Genomic DNA, 14,286 nt, shown 5'->3' with positions numbered 1-14,286 from the left:
TTTATTTGTTTCTTCTGTATTGAGTTTGAGAAGTACTTTGTAGATCTTGGATGCCAGTTGTTTATCTATAGTGTCATTTGCAAATAGGTTCTCCCATTCTGAGGACTACCTCTTAGATTTGCTGACTGTATCCTTGGCTGTGCAGAAGTTTTCATCTAAATGAAGTCCCACAAGTTCATTTTTTCTTCTTTTCTTTCTTTTTTTTTTTTAAACAAGGATCTTTATTTTTTTATTTCACTAATTTAAAAGTAACATATATTCATTGGAAAAAATTAGAAAATATAGAAAATACATAAAAAATTACAACTCACCAGATTCTACAACCCAATATTTTGGGACATTTCCTAACATCATATTAAAAACATTTACTTATATCTCTCAAAATTCTTTAAAAATAAATGTTCTAATTCTCACATTTAATTTAGCTTAACAAAATTGTAGGAGTACAATTTATTTGTCTTATCATTTGGTATTTGAAATATTTTACTAGCCTAACAATACTTATGATGAATATAATTTTTGATTTTTTTTTGTTTGTTCTTTTATTATATTATGTTAGTCACCATAAAGTACATCCCTGGCTTTTGATGCAAAGTTCGATGATTCATTAGTTGCGTATAACACCCTCTGCACCATGCAATACCTGCCCTCCTTACTACCAATCACCAGCATATCCCCTTCCCCCAACCCCTCCCTTCTAAAGCCCTCAGTTTGTTTCTCAGAGTCTATAGTCTTTCATGCTTCATTCCCCCTTCTTTTTTTTTTTTAAAGATTTTTTATTTATTTATTTGACAGAGATAGAGACAGCCAGCGAGAGAGGGAACACAAGCAGGGGGAGTGGGAGAGGAAGAAGCAGGCTCCTAGCAGAGGAGCCTGATGCGGGGCTCGATCCCAGAACGCTGGGATCGCGCCCTGAGCTGAAGGCAGACGCTTAACGACTGAGCCACCCAGGCGCCCCATTCCCCCTTCTGATTACCCCCCTTTCTTTATTGCTTTCTTCCACTACCGATCTTCCTAGTTCTTATGTTCCATAGATGAGAGAAATCATCTGATAATTGTCTTTGTCTACTTGACTTATTTCACTTAGCATTATATCCTCCAGTGCTGTCCGTGTTGCAGCAAATGTTGAGAACTCATTCTTTCTGATAGCTGAGTAATATTAAATTGTATATATGGACCACAACTTCTTAATCCAGTCATCTGTTGAAAAGCATCTCAGTTCCTACCATGATTTAGCTATTGTGGACAATGTGGCTATGAACATTGAGGTGAATATGGCCTTTCTCTTCACTACGTCTGTATCTTTGGGGTACATAAGCAGTAGTGCAATGGATGGATCAGAGGGTAGCTCAATTTTTAACTTTTTAAGGGACCTCCACACTGTGTTCCAGAGTGGCTGTAACAACATGCATTCCCACCAACAATGTAGGAGGGATCCCCTTTCTCCACACCCTCTGCAGCAATTGTTGTTTCTTGCCTTGTCCATTTTTGCCATTCTAACTGGAGTAAGGTGGTATCTCAGGGTGGTTTTGATTTGAATTTCCCTGATGGCTAATGATTTTGAACATTGTTTCATGTGTCTGTTAGCTATTTGTATGTCTTCATTGGAAAAGTGTCTGTTCATATCTTCTGCCCATTTTATGATTTGTTTACTTGCTTCTCACCTATTGAGTTTTAGAAGGCCCTTGTAGAACTTGGATACCAGTCTTTTATCTGTAGCATCATTTGCAAATATCTTCTCCCATTCCGTGGGCTGCCTCTTAGTTTTTTAAACTGTTTCCTTGGCTGTGCAGAAGCTTTTAATCTTGATGTAGTCCCACAAGTTCATTTTATCTTTTGTTTCTCTTGCCTTTGGAGATGTGTCATGAAAAAGGTTGCTTTGGCCGATGTCGTAGAGGTTGCTGCCTATGTTCTCCTCTAGGATTTTGATGGATTCCTATCTCACATCGAGATCATTCATCCATTTGGAGTTTATCTTTGTGTATGGTGTGAGAGAGTGGTCAAGTTTCATTCTTTTGCATGTAGCTGTCCATTTTTCCCAGTACCATTATTGAAGAGACTGTCTTTTTTCCACCCAATGTTTTTTCCTGCTTTATCAAAGAATAGTTGCCAAAGAGCAGAGGATCCATTTCTGGGTTCTCTATTCTGTTCCTTTGGTCTATGTGTCTCTTTTTGTGCCATTACCATGCTGTCTTTGTGATCCTAGCATTGTAGTACAGCTCGAAATCCAGCATTGTGATGCCCCAGCTTTGTTTTTCCTTTTCAACAGTTCCTTGGTGTATCGGAGCCTTTTCTGGTTCCATACAAATTTAAGGGCTATTTGTTCCAGTTCTGTGAAAAATGTCATTGGTATTTTGATCAGGATAGCACTGAAAGTGTAGATTGCTCTGGGAAGCATGGACATTTTTACTATGTTAATTCTTCCGATCCATGAGCATGGAATATTTTTCCATCTTTTTGTGTCTTCTTCAATGTCTTTCAAAAGTGATCTGTACTTTCTACAATATATATCCTTTACATCTCTGGTTAAGTTAATTCTGAGATTACGTAGGATTTTTGGTGCTATTGTAAATGGAATGGATACCCTAATTTCTCTTTCTTCAGTCTCATTGTTCGTGTATAGAAATGCAACTGATTTCTGAGAATTGAGTTTGTATCCTGCCACATAACTGAATTACTCTATAACTTCTAGTAGTTTGGGGGACGATTATTTTGTTTTTTCCATATAGAGTATCATGCCATCTGTGAAGACAGACAGTTGACTTCTTCTTTGCTACTTAGGATACCTTTTTTTTATTTTAATGTTTTTTTATTATATTATGTTAGTCACCATACAGTACATCCCTGGTTTCTGATGTAAAGTTTGACGATCCATTAGTTGCGTATAACACCCAGTGTACCATGCAATACGTGCCCCCCTTACTACCCATCACCTGTCTATCTCATTCGCCAACTCCCTCCCCTCTGAAGCCCTCAGTTTGTTTCTCAGAGTACATAATCTCTCATGCTTCATTCCCCCTTCTGATTACCCCCCCTTTCATTATCCCTTTCTTCCCCTACCAATCTTCCTAGTCCTTATGCTCCATAGATAAGAGAAATCATATGATAATTGACTTTCTCTGCATGACTTATTTCACTTAGCATTATATCCTACAGTGCTGTCCATGTTGCAGCAAATGTTGAGAACTCATTCTTTCTGAAACCTGAGTAATATTACATTGTATATATGGACCACAACTTTAATCCAGTCATCTGTTGAAAGGCATCTCGGCTCCTTCCATGATTTGGCTATTGTGGACAATGCTGCTATGAACATTGGGGTGCATATGGCCCTTCTCTTCACTACGTTTGTATCTTTGGGGTAAACACCCAGTAGTGCACTGGCAGGGTCATAGGGTAGCTCAATTTTTAACTTTTTAAAGGACCTCCACACTGTTTTGGGAGTGGCTATAACAACTTGCATTCCCACCAACAATGTAGGAGGAATCCCCTTTCTCCACACCCTCAGCAGCAATTGTTGTTTCTTGCCTTGTCCATTTTTGCCATTCTAACAGGAGTAAGGTGGTATCTTAGTGTGGTTTTAATCTGAATTTCCCTGATGACTAATGATTTTGAACATTGTTTCATGTGTCTGTTAGCCATTTGTATGTCTTCATTGGAAAAGTGTCTGTTCATATCTTCTGCCCATTTTATGATTTGTTTACTTGTTTCTCACCTATTGAGTTTGAGAAGGCCCTTGTAGTACTTGGATACCAGTCTTTTATCTGTAGCATCATTTGCAAATATCTTCTCCCATTCCGTGAGCTACCTTTAGTTTTTTTGACTGTTTCCTTGGCTGTGTGGAAGGTTTTTATCTTGATGTAGTCCCACAAGTTCATTTTATCTTTTGTTTCTCTTGCCTTTGGAGATGTGTCATGAAAAAGGTTGCTTTGGCCGATGTCGTAGAGGTTGCTGCCTATGTTCTCCTCTAGGATTTTGATGAATTTCTGTCTTACATCGAGGTCTTTCATCCATTTGGAGTTTATTTTTGTGTATGGTGTTGGAGAGTGGTCAAGTTTCATTCCTTTGCATGTACCGGTCCAATTTTCCAGGCACCATTTATTGAAGAGAATGTCTTTTTTCCACCGAATGTTTTTTCCTGCTTTATCAAATATTAGTTGCCCAAAGAGCCGAGGGTCCATTTCTGGGCTCTCTATTCTGCTCCATTGGTCTATGTGTCTGTTTTTGTGGCAGTACCATGCTGTCTTTGTGATCACAGCTTTGTAGTACAGCTCGAAAGCCAGCATTGTGATGTCCCTAGCTTTGTTTTTCCATTTCTTCAGTTCCTTGGCAATTCGTGGCCTTTTTTGGTTCCATACAAATTTAAGGGCTATTTGTTCCAGTTTTTTGAAAAATGTCCTTGGTATTTTGATCAGGATAGCATTGAAAGTGTAGATTGCTCTGGGTAACATGGACATTTACCTATGTTAATCTTCCTATCCATGAGCATGGAATATTTTTCCATCTTTTTGTGTCTTCCTCAATGTCTTTCAAGAGTGATTTATAGCTTCTAGAATATAGACTCTTTACGTCTCTGGTTAAGCTAATTCCAAGGTAACCAATAGTTTTTGGTGCTATTGTAAAAGGGATGGATTCCCTAATTTCTCTTTCTTCAGTCTCATTGTTTGTGTATAGAAATGCAACTGATTTCTGAGCATTGATTTTGTATCCCGCCACATTACTGAATTCCTCTATAACTTCTAATAGTTTGGGCATGGATTCTTTTGGGTTTTCCATGTAGAGTATCATGTCATCTGTGAAGAGAGACATTTTGACTTCTTCTTTGCCAATTTGGATACCTTTGATCCCTTTTTGTTGTCTGATTGCTGTTGCAAGGACTTCTAGTACTATGTTGAGTAATAGTAGTGAGAATGGGCATCCCTGTCGTGTTCCTGATCTTAAGGGAAAGGCTTCCAGCTTTTCCCCATTGAGAATAATATTTGCTGTAGGCTTTTCATAGATGGTTTTTAAGAGATTGAGGAATGTACCCTCTATCCCTACACTCTGAAGGGTTTTAATCAGGAAAGGATGCTGTATTTAGACAAATGATTTTTCTGTATCAATTGAGAGGATCATATGGTTCCTGAGTCTTTTCTTGTTGATATGATGTGTCACGCTCATCGATGTGCAAATGTTGAACCACCTTTCCATCCCAGGGATGAATCCCACTTGGTCATGATGGATAATCCTTTGAATGTACTGTTGGATTCTATTAGCCAGGATCTTGTTGAGGATTTTGGCGTCCATATTCATTAGGGAAATCGGTCTGTAATTCTCCTTTTTGATGGGGTCTTTGCCTGGCTTGGGGATCAAGGTAATATTGGCCTCATAGAATGAGTTTGGTAGCTTTCCTTCTGTTTTTATTTTTTTGAAATAGCTTTAGGAGAATGGGTATTATTTCTTCTTTGAATGTTTGGTAGAATTCCCCAAGAAAATCGTCCAGACCTGGAGTTTAGTTCTTTGGAAGGTTGGTTATCACTGACTCAATCTCTTCATAATTAATTGGCCTGTTTAAAAAATCAATTTCTTCCTGATTCAGTCTTGGTAGTTTATAGGTTTCCAGGAAGGCCTGCATCTCTTCCAGATTGCTTAATTTATTGGCATAAACTGTTGAAAAATGTTTCTAGTAATCCTTCCAATTTCAGTGGTATTGGTTGTGATCTCTCCTTTTTCATTCATAATTTTATTAATTTGGGTCCTTTCTCTATTCTTTTTGTTAAGTATTGACAGCGGTTTGTCAATTTTATTGATTCTCTCAAGGAACCAGCTTCTAGTTCTGTTGATCTGCTCTACTGCACTCCTGGTTTCTAATTCATTGATCTGCTCTAATCTTGGTCAACTGCTTCCTCGTGTGTTGATTAGGCCTGTCCCTCTGTTGCTGTTCCAGCTTCTTTAGGTGAGAATATAAAAACTGAATTTATATTTTTCTATTGTTTTCAGTGAGTCTTGGATGGCTATGTATTTTCCAGCTATGACTGCCTTTGCCATGTCCCATTGATTTTGGACTGTTTTGTTTTCATTCTCATTGGTCTCCATAAATTGTTTAAATTGATTTTTAGTTTCCTGGTTTATTTAATCATCCTGGATACGATGGTTCTTAGTTTCCATGTGTTTGAGTTTCTTCACAATTTTTCCTTGTGATTGAGTTCCAACTTGAAATCATTGTGTTCTGAGAATATGCAGGGTATAATTTCAGTCTTTTGCTATCTGTTGAGACCTGTTTTGTGACCCAGTGCATGATCTATTACTGGAGACTGTTCCATGTGCATTAGAATAGAATCAGTATTCTTTTGTTCTGGAGTGTAGTGTTCTATATATATCTATGAGGTACATCTGGTCTACTATGGCATTCAAAGCTCTTGTTTATTTGTTGATTTGCTACTTAGGTGCTCAGTCTATTGCTGATAGTGGAGTGTTGAGTTCCCCTACTATTAACGTATTTTTATCTATATGTCTCTTTATTCTGGTTACAGTTAGCTTGTGTATCTTGTTGCTCCCCTGTTGGGGGCATAGATATTTATAATTGTCATATGCACTTTTTGGATACATCGTTTAACAATAATATAGTGCCCTTCTCTATCACCAACTACAGTCTTTAGTTTAAAATCTAATCTGTCTGATATAAGAATTGCTACCCCAGCTTTCTTTTGAGGTTCATTGACATGAAAAATGATTTTCCATCCTTTTACTTTCAGTCTAGTTGTATCTTTAGGTTCAAAATGAGTCTGTAGAGAGCAAATGGATGGGTCATGTCTTTTTATCCAATCTGCAACCCTGTGGCGTTATGGGAGCATTTAGGCCATTTACATTGAGACTGAATATAGAGAGATATGATTTTAATGATGCCATGTTGTCTGTAAAGTCTTTATTTCTATAGATTGTACCTTTCTGTTCTGTATCACTCTTGGGGCCTTTTTACTTTTATAGAACCCCCCTTAATATCTCCTGTAGGGCTGGTTTCATGGGTACAAATTTGGTCATTGACTGGCGATTCTGGAAGGTCCTTATCTCTCCATCAATTCTGAATGACAGTCTTGTTTTATAAATGATCCTTGGCTGCATGTTTTTCTCTGAAGTCACTTTAACCCCCCCCCCAACCCTTTCTCTCATGCCAAGTCTGTGTACGTGAGAAATTTCTTTTCCCTGGCCACTTTCGATACTGTATCCAAGAGGTTTGAATCTAATATTTGCAAATTTCTCTATGATGTGATGTGGTGTAGGTTTGTCGTGGTTGAATTTGGGAGGGGTCCTCTCTGCCTCTTGGACACGAATGCTTGTTTCCTTTGCTAGATTGGGGAAGTTTTCAGCTACAATTTGTTCAAATATCTTTTCTAGACCTCTCTTTTTCTCCACCCCCTCAGGGATGCCAATGGTTCTGACATTGGAACGTTTCATTGACTCAGTAATCTCCCATAACCTACGTTCTTGAGATTGGAATTTTTTGAGCCAAGTTTCTGTTTTAGCTTTCTCTTCTACCATTGCATCCTTCAATTCGCTAATTCATTCTTCTGCCTCATTTACCCTTGCCATCAGTGTATCTAGTTTTGACTGCATTTGATTCATAGCATTTTTAATTTCTGCCAAATTCGCTCTCATTTCCACCCTTAGAGATTCTATATTCTCATTAATATTTTCATTAATTTTTTTTCAAATCTACACATCATCCTAACAATTGTTACTCTGAACTCCATTTCTGATAATTTGGTTATATCCATATCCATTAGTTCTGTGGCAGAGGCCTCAGACTCATTGTCCTTTTTTTGCTGGGGGGGATTTCTCCTCGTCATTCTGATGAGAAGAGGTTGCGGGGTTGTCCAGAGCCCAAACCAGGACCCAGGCAGTGTGCTCTTGTTTTCTAGGGACCTTAAGGATGTGGGCTTCTTGATTTTTCAGCCTGCCTTCTGGGTGTGGGGCCTGCCACGCTGATACTCAGGCAACCCTGTTTGGGTAGAATCTTCCTGTCCTCTGCGAGGGGGGATGGTGATGGGCACAATGTGAGCTGGTATTTCCGAGCTTTTGTTCTCTGGTGGCTTTCCCTGGTGGTTTTCTGTGCCTCTTCTGAGATTCAGAGCAGCAGTGGCTGAATCCCAGCCCCTGTCTCAGAACAGAGAGATCGTAGTCTGCTCTCCACTGAGCTCTTCTGGCCTCTTTAACTCTGTTTCTGTTGGTGCTGCTAAAAACCCTGCAGCATCCTGGCTTGTGCACCCCACAGCCGGTGTCCCAGCCCTCACTTCCAGGGCTGGCACGTCTCTGTCCTTTGTGTTTCTAAATCCGCCAGCCGCCACCTGCCCCCACATGTGCTCCAGAGCTCCGTTTCTGTGTGTTTCGTGTGCACTCCAGAACTCCGATTTTCAGACTGGTTGCATGTGTTCCCAGGCTCATGGTCTCAGTCTGCTCTCTCACGGGTGCCGGTCCAGGAGTCCACCTGTTCCCCAGTGCAGGTGACTACTGCTTCCCGGCGCCCACATGCAGAGGCTCCCTCCCACTTCTGTTTATCTTCCAATATCTGTACACAGATTCAGGGATCCCCGCTTTGTACCTCAATACTCAGTGGTGGAGATGTTCATTTGTATAGATCCAGATGTATCTTCCTGCGTCTCAGGCTGATTCTTGGGTATTCAGGATAGTCTGGTACCTATCCAGCTCAATTCAGGGTACCAGCTGAAAAAGGGGACCCCTACCCCTCCGCCGTCTTAACTCCTCCCTGTGTAGGCTTGTCTTGCCTAATGTGGACAATGTTTGGTCCCTTGCCTGAATCTAGTGAGTTTTACTTGGTATGCCCTGGCCTGCTTATGAAATGAAACTCGTCACCACCTCCACCAGAACTGAGGCCCTGCAGAGCTCTCTGGTTAGGAAACATGTTGTGGGCAGGGGTTTGTGCAGGTGTTCTGGGGGGTGGGGATCGCTGCACTAGCTCTCAGGCAAACATGACTCTGAAAGGCTCTCCCACCAGAGTGTAGGAGTGTTAGGCCAGGTGTATGCAAGTTAGGAAGCCAGTGTTGGCACTCCACTCTTTCCCACAGGTGGATCTGTTTATGCTGAGGGGCAGAGGAGGGAAATAGAGTCAGCCAACACCTTTTTTCCAGAGAGATGTCACTGAGAATGCTGCCTCTCAGGGACATACTCCAAGAAGAGTGAATTATCTCCTCCCCATGTGCCTCAGGCACTGTTTAGATCACTGTTTCCATGCTCTCTCTCTGGGTTATTTGCCTGCCTACTCTCCTGGAGCAGTGCAGTGCCTTCTGTACCATCCACTCCTGCTGTCCTTTAAAACTCCATGCTTATGTATTGCAAGAACTCATGAATTGCAGCACTTCTCCTTTTCCAAGACAGTGTCTTTGGGAAACAATCTTGCATGTTCCCCTCTGTGCTCCCCTCTCTCTCCCCCTCTCTGCAACCATGGTTCTTTCCCTCCACAGCCCCTGGGATCCATTTCTCCCCTAAACCATGTCTCCACACTTCCTACTTTCTTTGAGGCGGCCTCTTCTTTCCCTTTATTTGAGGAGTTTTACTCCACAATAAAAGTCAGTCTTCAGGTCTATTTCTGTGTATTTAGGATGACTTGATAGTTATCTGGTTGTGTTCATGGGATGAGGTGAGCCTAGGGTCCTCCTACTCCACAGATATCTTTCCCCTACTTATCTTTGGGTTTTGATATATGGTTGCATTAGGCTTATGTATAACATCTTCTGCATACAGTGGTCTATACTAAGTTGATTGTCATTTAAGTTTGAACCCATTTTTCATTCCTGTCCTCCCCATGTGTTGGGTTAATATTATCATATTTCACATCCTTTTATTTGTCAGTTCATTAGCTCATTTTTTACAAAGATATTCATTGTTATTACTTTTGTGTTTCTTACCTTCAGGCTGTCACTTTGGGTCTCTCCTTACCACTCAAAGTATCCCCGTTAATATATCTTGCAGGGTTAGCAGAGAAAGACAATTATCGTATGATTTCTCTCATCTATGGAACATAAGAACTAGGAAGATCGGTAGGGGAAGAAAGGGATAAAGAAAGGGGGGTAATCAGATGGGGGAATGAAGCATGAGAGACTATGGACTCTGAGAAACAAACTGAGGGCTTCAGAGGGGAGGGGGGTGGGGGAATGCGATAGGCTGGTGATGGGTAGTAAGGAGGGCATGTATTGCATGGTGCACTGGGTGTTATATGCAACTAATGAATCATCGAATTTTACATCAGAAACCAGGGATGTACTGTATGGTGACTAACATAATATAATAAAAAAACATTAAAATAAAAAATATGTATATATCTTGCAGGGTTAATTAGTGGTCAGGAACTTATTTAGTTTTTATCTGGGAAATTCTTTATCTTTCCTTTTATTATAAATGATAGCCTTCCTGGATAGAGTGTCCTGGTCTGCAGATTTTTCCCATCAGCAATTTGAATATATTATGCTTTCTGACTTGCAAAGTTTCTTTTGAATAATCTTCTGCTAGCTTTATGGGCTTGGCACTTACCGTCTTTTATCCCACTGCCAAAAAAAATGTTTCTTTATAACCAAATTTTGCCAATTTAATTACTGTTTGTCTTGGTGTTGGTCTGCCTTTATCAACCTTGATAGGAGTTCTCTGTGCCACCTTGATCTGGATATCTGTTTCCTTCCCTAGATTAGGGAACTTTTCAGCTGTTATTTCTTCAAATACATTTTCTGCCACTTTCTCTTCTTCTTCTGGGAACTCTTATTATATGAATGTTATTATTTTCTGATGGAGTCATTGAGTTCCCTAAGTCTATTCTCATTTTGCATTATTCCTTTGCTCTCTTTTTCAGCTTGATTACTTTCCATTACTCTATATTCTAGGTGACTATTTTGTTCCTCTGCTTCTTCCAGCCTGCTGTTCATTCCATCAAATGTGTTTCTCATTTCATGTATGGAGCTCTTTATCTCTGCTATGTTATTCCTTATCTCTGTTCTCTGTGTTATGCGTCTCACTCATGTCTTCCACTCTTTTCTGAAGCCCAGTGAGTATCCTTATGATCTTTCCTTTAAATTCTCTATCACGCATGTTACTTATATCTGTTTTGCTTAGATCTCTGGATGTGGCATTATCCTCTTCTTTCATTTGGAATAAATTTCTCTGTCTTCTCATTTTGTCTAAGTCTCTGTGTCTGTTTCTCTGTGTTAGGAAAGTCAGCTATGTCTCCTGTTATTGATGGTAAAGCCTTATGAAGAACAGGTCCTGTAGTGCCCTGTTCTGTCGTGTCCCCTGTTCCTCAGGTCCTCACACTTTCCAGAGTGTCTCCATTGTGTGGTGTGTGTGCTCTGTTGTTTGTCCTGGCCACTTTATCCTTCAGGCCAGTTGTGCGTACAGGCTCTCTTACCTGTTATGGGCAGTGTTTTGTCCTTGGCCTGAATGTGGTGCTTTTGAACTAGCTGTGTTCTGGACTGGTTGTGAAATAAGGCCTGTCACCACTGCTACTGGAACCAAGTCTTTGAAAAACTCATGAGATGGGAAACACAATGTGAGCAGGGTTTTGAGGCAGTCTTCTGGGGGAGGGGTCCACTGTGCTGGGACTGAGGCAAGCTAAACTGAGAGGGGTCGTTCCACCAAAGCATGGGGTGGTGGGGCTGCAAGCTGGTTAAGTAGGGAGTGTAGGCACTGTGCTGCTTCCCAAAGGTGGTCTTGTGCTTATGCTGAGGGGCAGGGGAGGGAAATGGCACTAGCTAGTTCCTTTGTTCCCAGATGGATCACTCCCTAAACACTACCAATCTGGGATATGCTCTAAGATGAGTGAATAACCCTTCCACTCTGCCCTAGGCACTCATCCAGTCACTATTCCCATGCTGTATGTCCATTGGTTGTTTGCCTGCCTTCTTTCTAGGAGCAATTCCAGTGCCCTTCAGGCTGTATCCTGTCAAAGCCCACTGACACTTAAAACGCTAGGTTTTAAGCCCTTGGTTGCAAGACTTATGAAATCCAATCCCTCTTGCTTTCCAAGCTAATTGCTCTGGGGATTTGTTTTCTCTGTGTGATTCCCTGTGTGTTAGTCTGACTTGCCTCTCTTCATAGCCATGGATCCCTCTCCACCACAGCAGCCACAATCAGTTTCTCCCCCAAACTCTCTTTTCACTTCCTACATTCTTCAGCGTGGCCTTGTCTCTACCTTTAGTTATGGACTTTGGTCTTCCAGTCTTCAGGTCAATTTCTAGGGTATTTAGGATGATTTGATAGTTATCTTGCTGCATTCATGGGACAAGGTGAGCCTAGGGTCCTCCTACTTCATCAATAACTTCCAACCACAAATCTCCTTATGTCTGTTTTAAAATTTTTATTATAAGATACAACATTATGATTTTTAAAACATTCAAACAATACAGAAAGGTAGGAAAAAAGAAAAGGTGGTTTTCCTACTACTCTCACCCTCACTTTCCATATATTCATTCACTGTTAATCATTTCTCATAATTTACACTTAAATATATTGATATTGCCTTTATTCTGAGTATATACATATGTGGTATATGATCTGTACAATATAATGGGGTCATACTGTGTTAATGTGTTTTATATTATAACTTTTTTTCATTTAGCTTTCTATTTGGAGCATACATATTTCATATATAAACCCAATGCAACCTAAAGATACCACGCACGGAGCTATTTCAAAAAGTTTGATGAGCTTCCTTTAACTCCATTCCGTACCCTTGAGTGTCTGACCTTACACAGAAGGCCTGTGACCTTAGCGGAGGGCCCATTGTAGTGAATCATATTCTCTCAGTGTATATGGTTTTATTTTTGAGTTTTTGTTGGAAGCTATTAGAAGAGAGGTAATGGTTACTATAATGTGGTATAGTGAAAAGTGTCAGAGACCTGGGTTTTGATCCAAGCTTTATTGCTTACTGTGATTTGAAAGAAAAAGAAGAAAGAAAGAAAGAAAGAAAGAGAAAGAAAGAAAGAAAGAAAGAAAGAAAAGAAAGAAAGAAAGAAAGAAAGAAAGAGAAAGAAAAGAAAGAAAGAAAAGGTTTTTCAAACATCCTTTGAGGTATTTTTATCCCCCTTTAGAGATGGGAAAACAGACTGGACCAGGGAGAAGTGACTTATTTAAGGTCACACAGCTAGTATGCAGTAGAGTCAGAAGTCCAGCAAAGGCCTCTTTCATTCAGCCAGCACCTTTGTGGTTTCCACTCTGCCATCTTGGCTTCTCTTCAGTATTTCTGTAAGGGTAGAGAATATTTCCTCAAAGTGATTGCCACAAGTTTTGACCAAAGCCTTGATAAAAGATTACATACTCAGTTCTCTTTCCAGTATCCAAACATCTCTGATTCCCTTCGTTTTGTCATATTCCCCTTTTCAGGAGAGAAGCCTTATAAATGCACCTGGGATGGCTGCTCCTGGAAATTTGCTCGTTCAGATGAACTCACCCGCCATTTTCGCAAGCACACAGGCATCAAGCCTTTCCGGTGTACAGACTGCAACCGTAGCTTTTCTCGCTCTGACCACCTATCCCTGCACCGCAGGCGCCATGACACCATGTGAGCAGCATAGACTGCACTAGAAGAGCCGTGCTGGTCCTTTTTTGCGCATGTGCATGCATGCACAATCAGATCATAACCATCTTTTCCTCTTTGACTTCAGCTTGCCTCGGGAATGGGGTAGGAGCAGCTCACTAAGCCAGGTTGATGAGACTGTAGGAAAAGACAGATGGTCTTCCATGGGGGCTACTCATATTCCACTTTCACCTCTCCACAGTCCAGTCTCCAGTTTTTACAGCCTCCCATGGGTTGAATTCCAGTGCAGCACCCATGGTTGCCCCCCAACCCCCCACCCCACCTTTGCTCTGAGATAAGACATTTCTTTACAAAAACAGGAATCAAATTCAAGGCTGTGAACAAACATACACTTCTTCTCATTCCAATTTTTTCTCTTATTTTCTAGAATTTTTATCTTTTTTTTTTTGAATCAGTACTTAAAAGTGGTTGGTCATGTCTTAAAATGACTATTTATTTAAGTTCCTAAAAAGAAAAAGGCATAGTAGTTTAGATGGCTGGTAAGATTTATGGGGATGTGGGTCCTGAATATAGGTCATATTCTCAGTGAATAAGCTGAGTTCCCTAGCAAACTCAAAGGTTTTGTAAATCCAATCCTATTTGTTCTTATAGTTTAGTTTTCAGACAGTGCTATTGCTTCTTCTCAGGTCCGTCAAAAGGAATGAAATGACCTTCTACTTCTACTTCTCCTCTTCTTCTTCCTCCTCCTTCAGGATAAAGATTTGGCTGCA

The 14,286-nt window shown here is 40.5% G+C and overlaps 1 protein-coding gene across 1 annotated transcript in view; it reads left to right on the top strand.

The window, feature by feature from the left end:
- Nucleotides 1-13,544, top strand: part of KLF8 (Kruppel like factor 8) — an 88,251-nt gene extending 74,707 nt beyond the window's left edge. The window contains exon 5 of the mRNA XM_008703186.1: nt 13,363-13,544. Coding sequence (XP_008701408.1) covers nt 13,363-13,544 — 182 coding nt within the window. The remainder of the gene's footprint in view (nt 1-13,362) is intronic.
- Nucleotides 13,545-14,286: the final 742 nt, after the last annotated feature.

This window comes from Ursus maritimus (assembly GCF_017311325.1).
Source record: "Ursus maritimus isolate PB19 chromosome X unlocalized genomic scaffold, ASM1731132v1 scaffold_X1, whole genome shotgun sequence".
Lineage (NCBI taxonomy): Eukaryota > Metazoa > Chordata > Mammalia > Carnivora > Ursidae > Ursus > Ursus maritimus.
The sequence above is the reverse complement of the archived record's forward strand: the minus strand, read 5'-3'. Positions and strand labels throughout refer to the sequence as shown.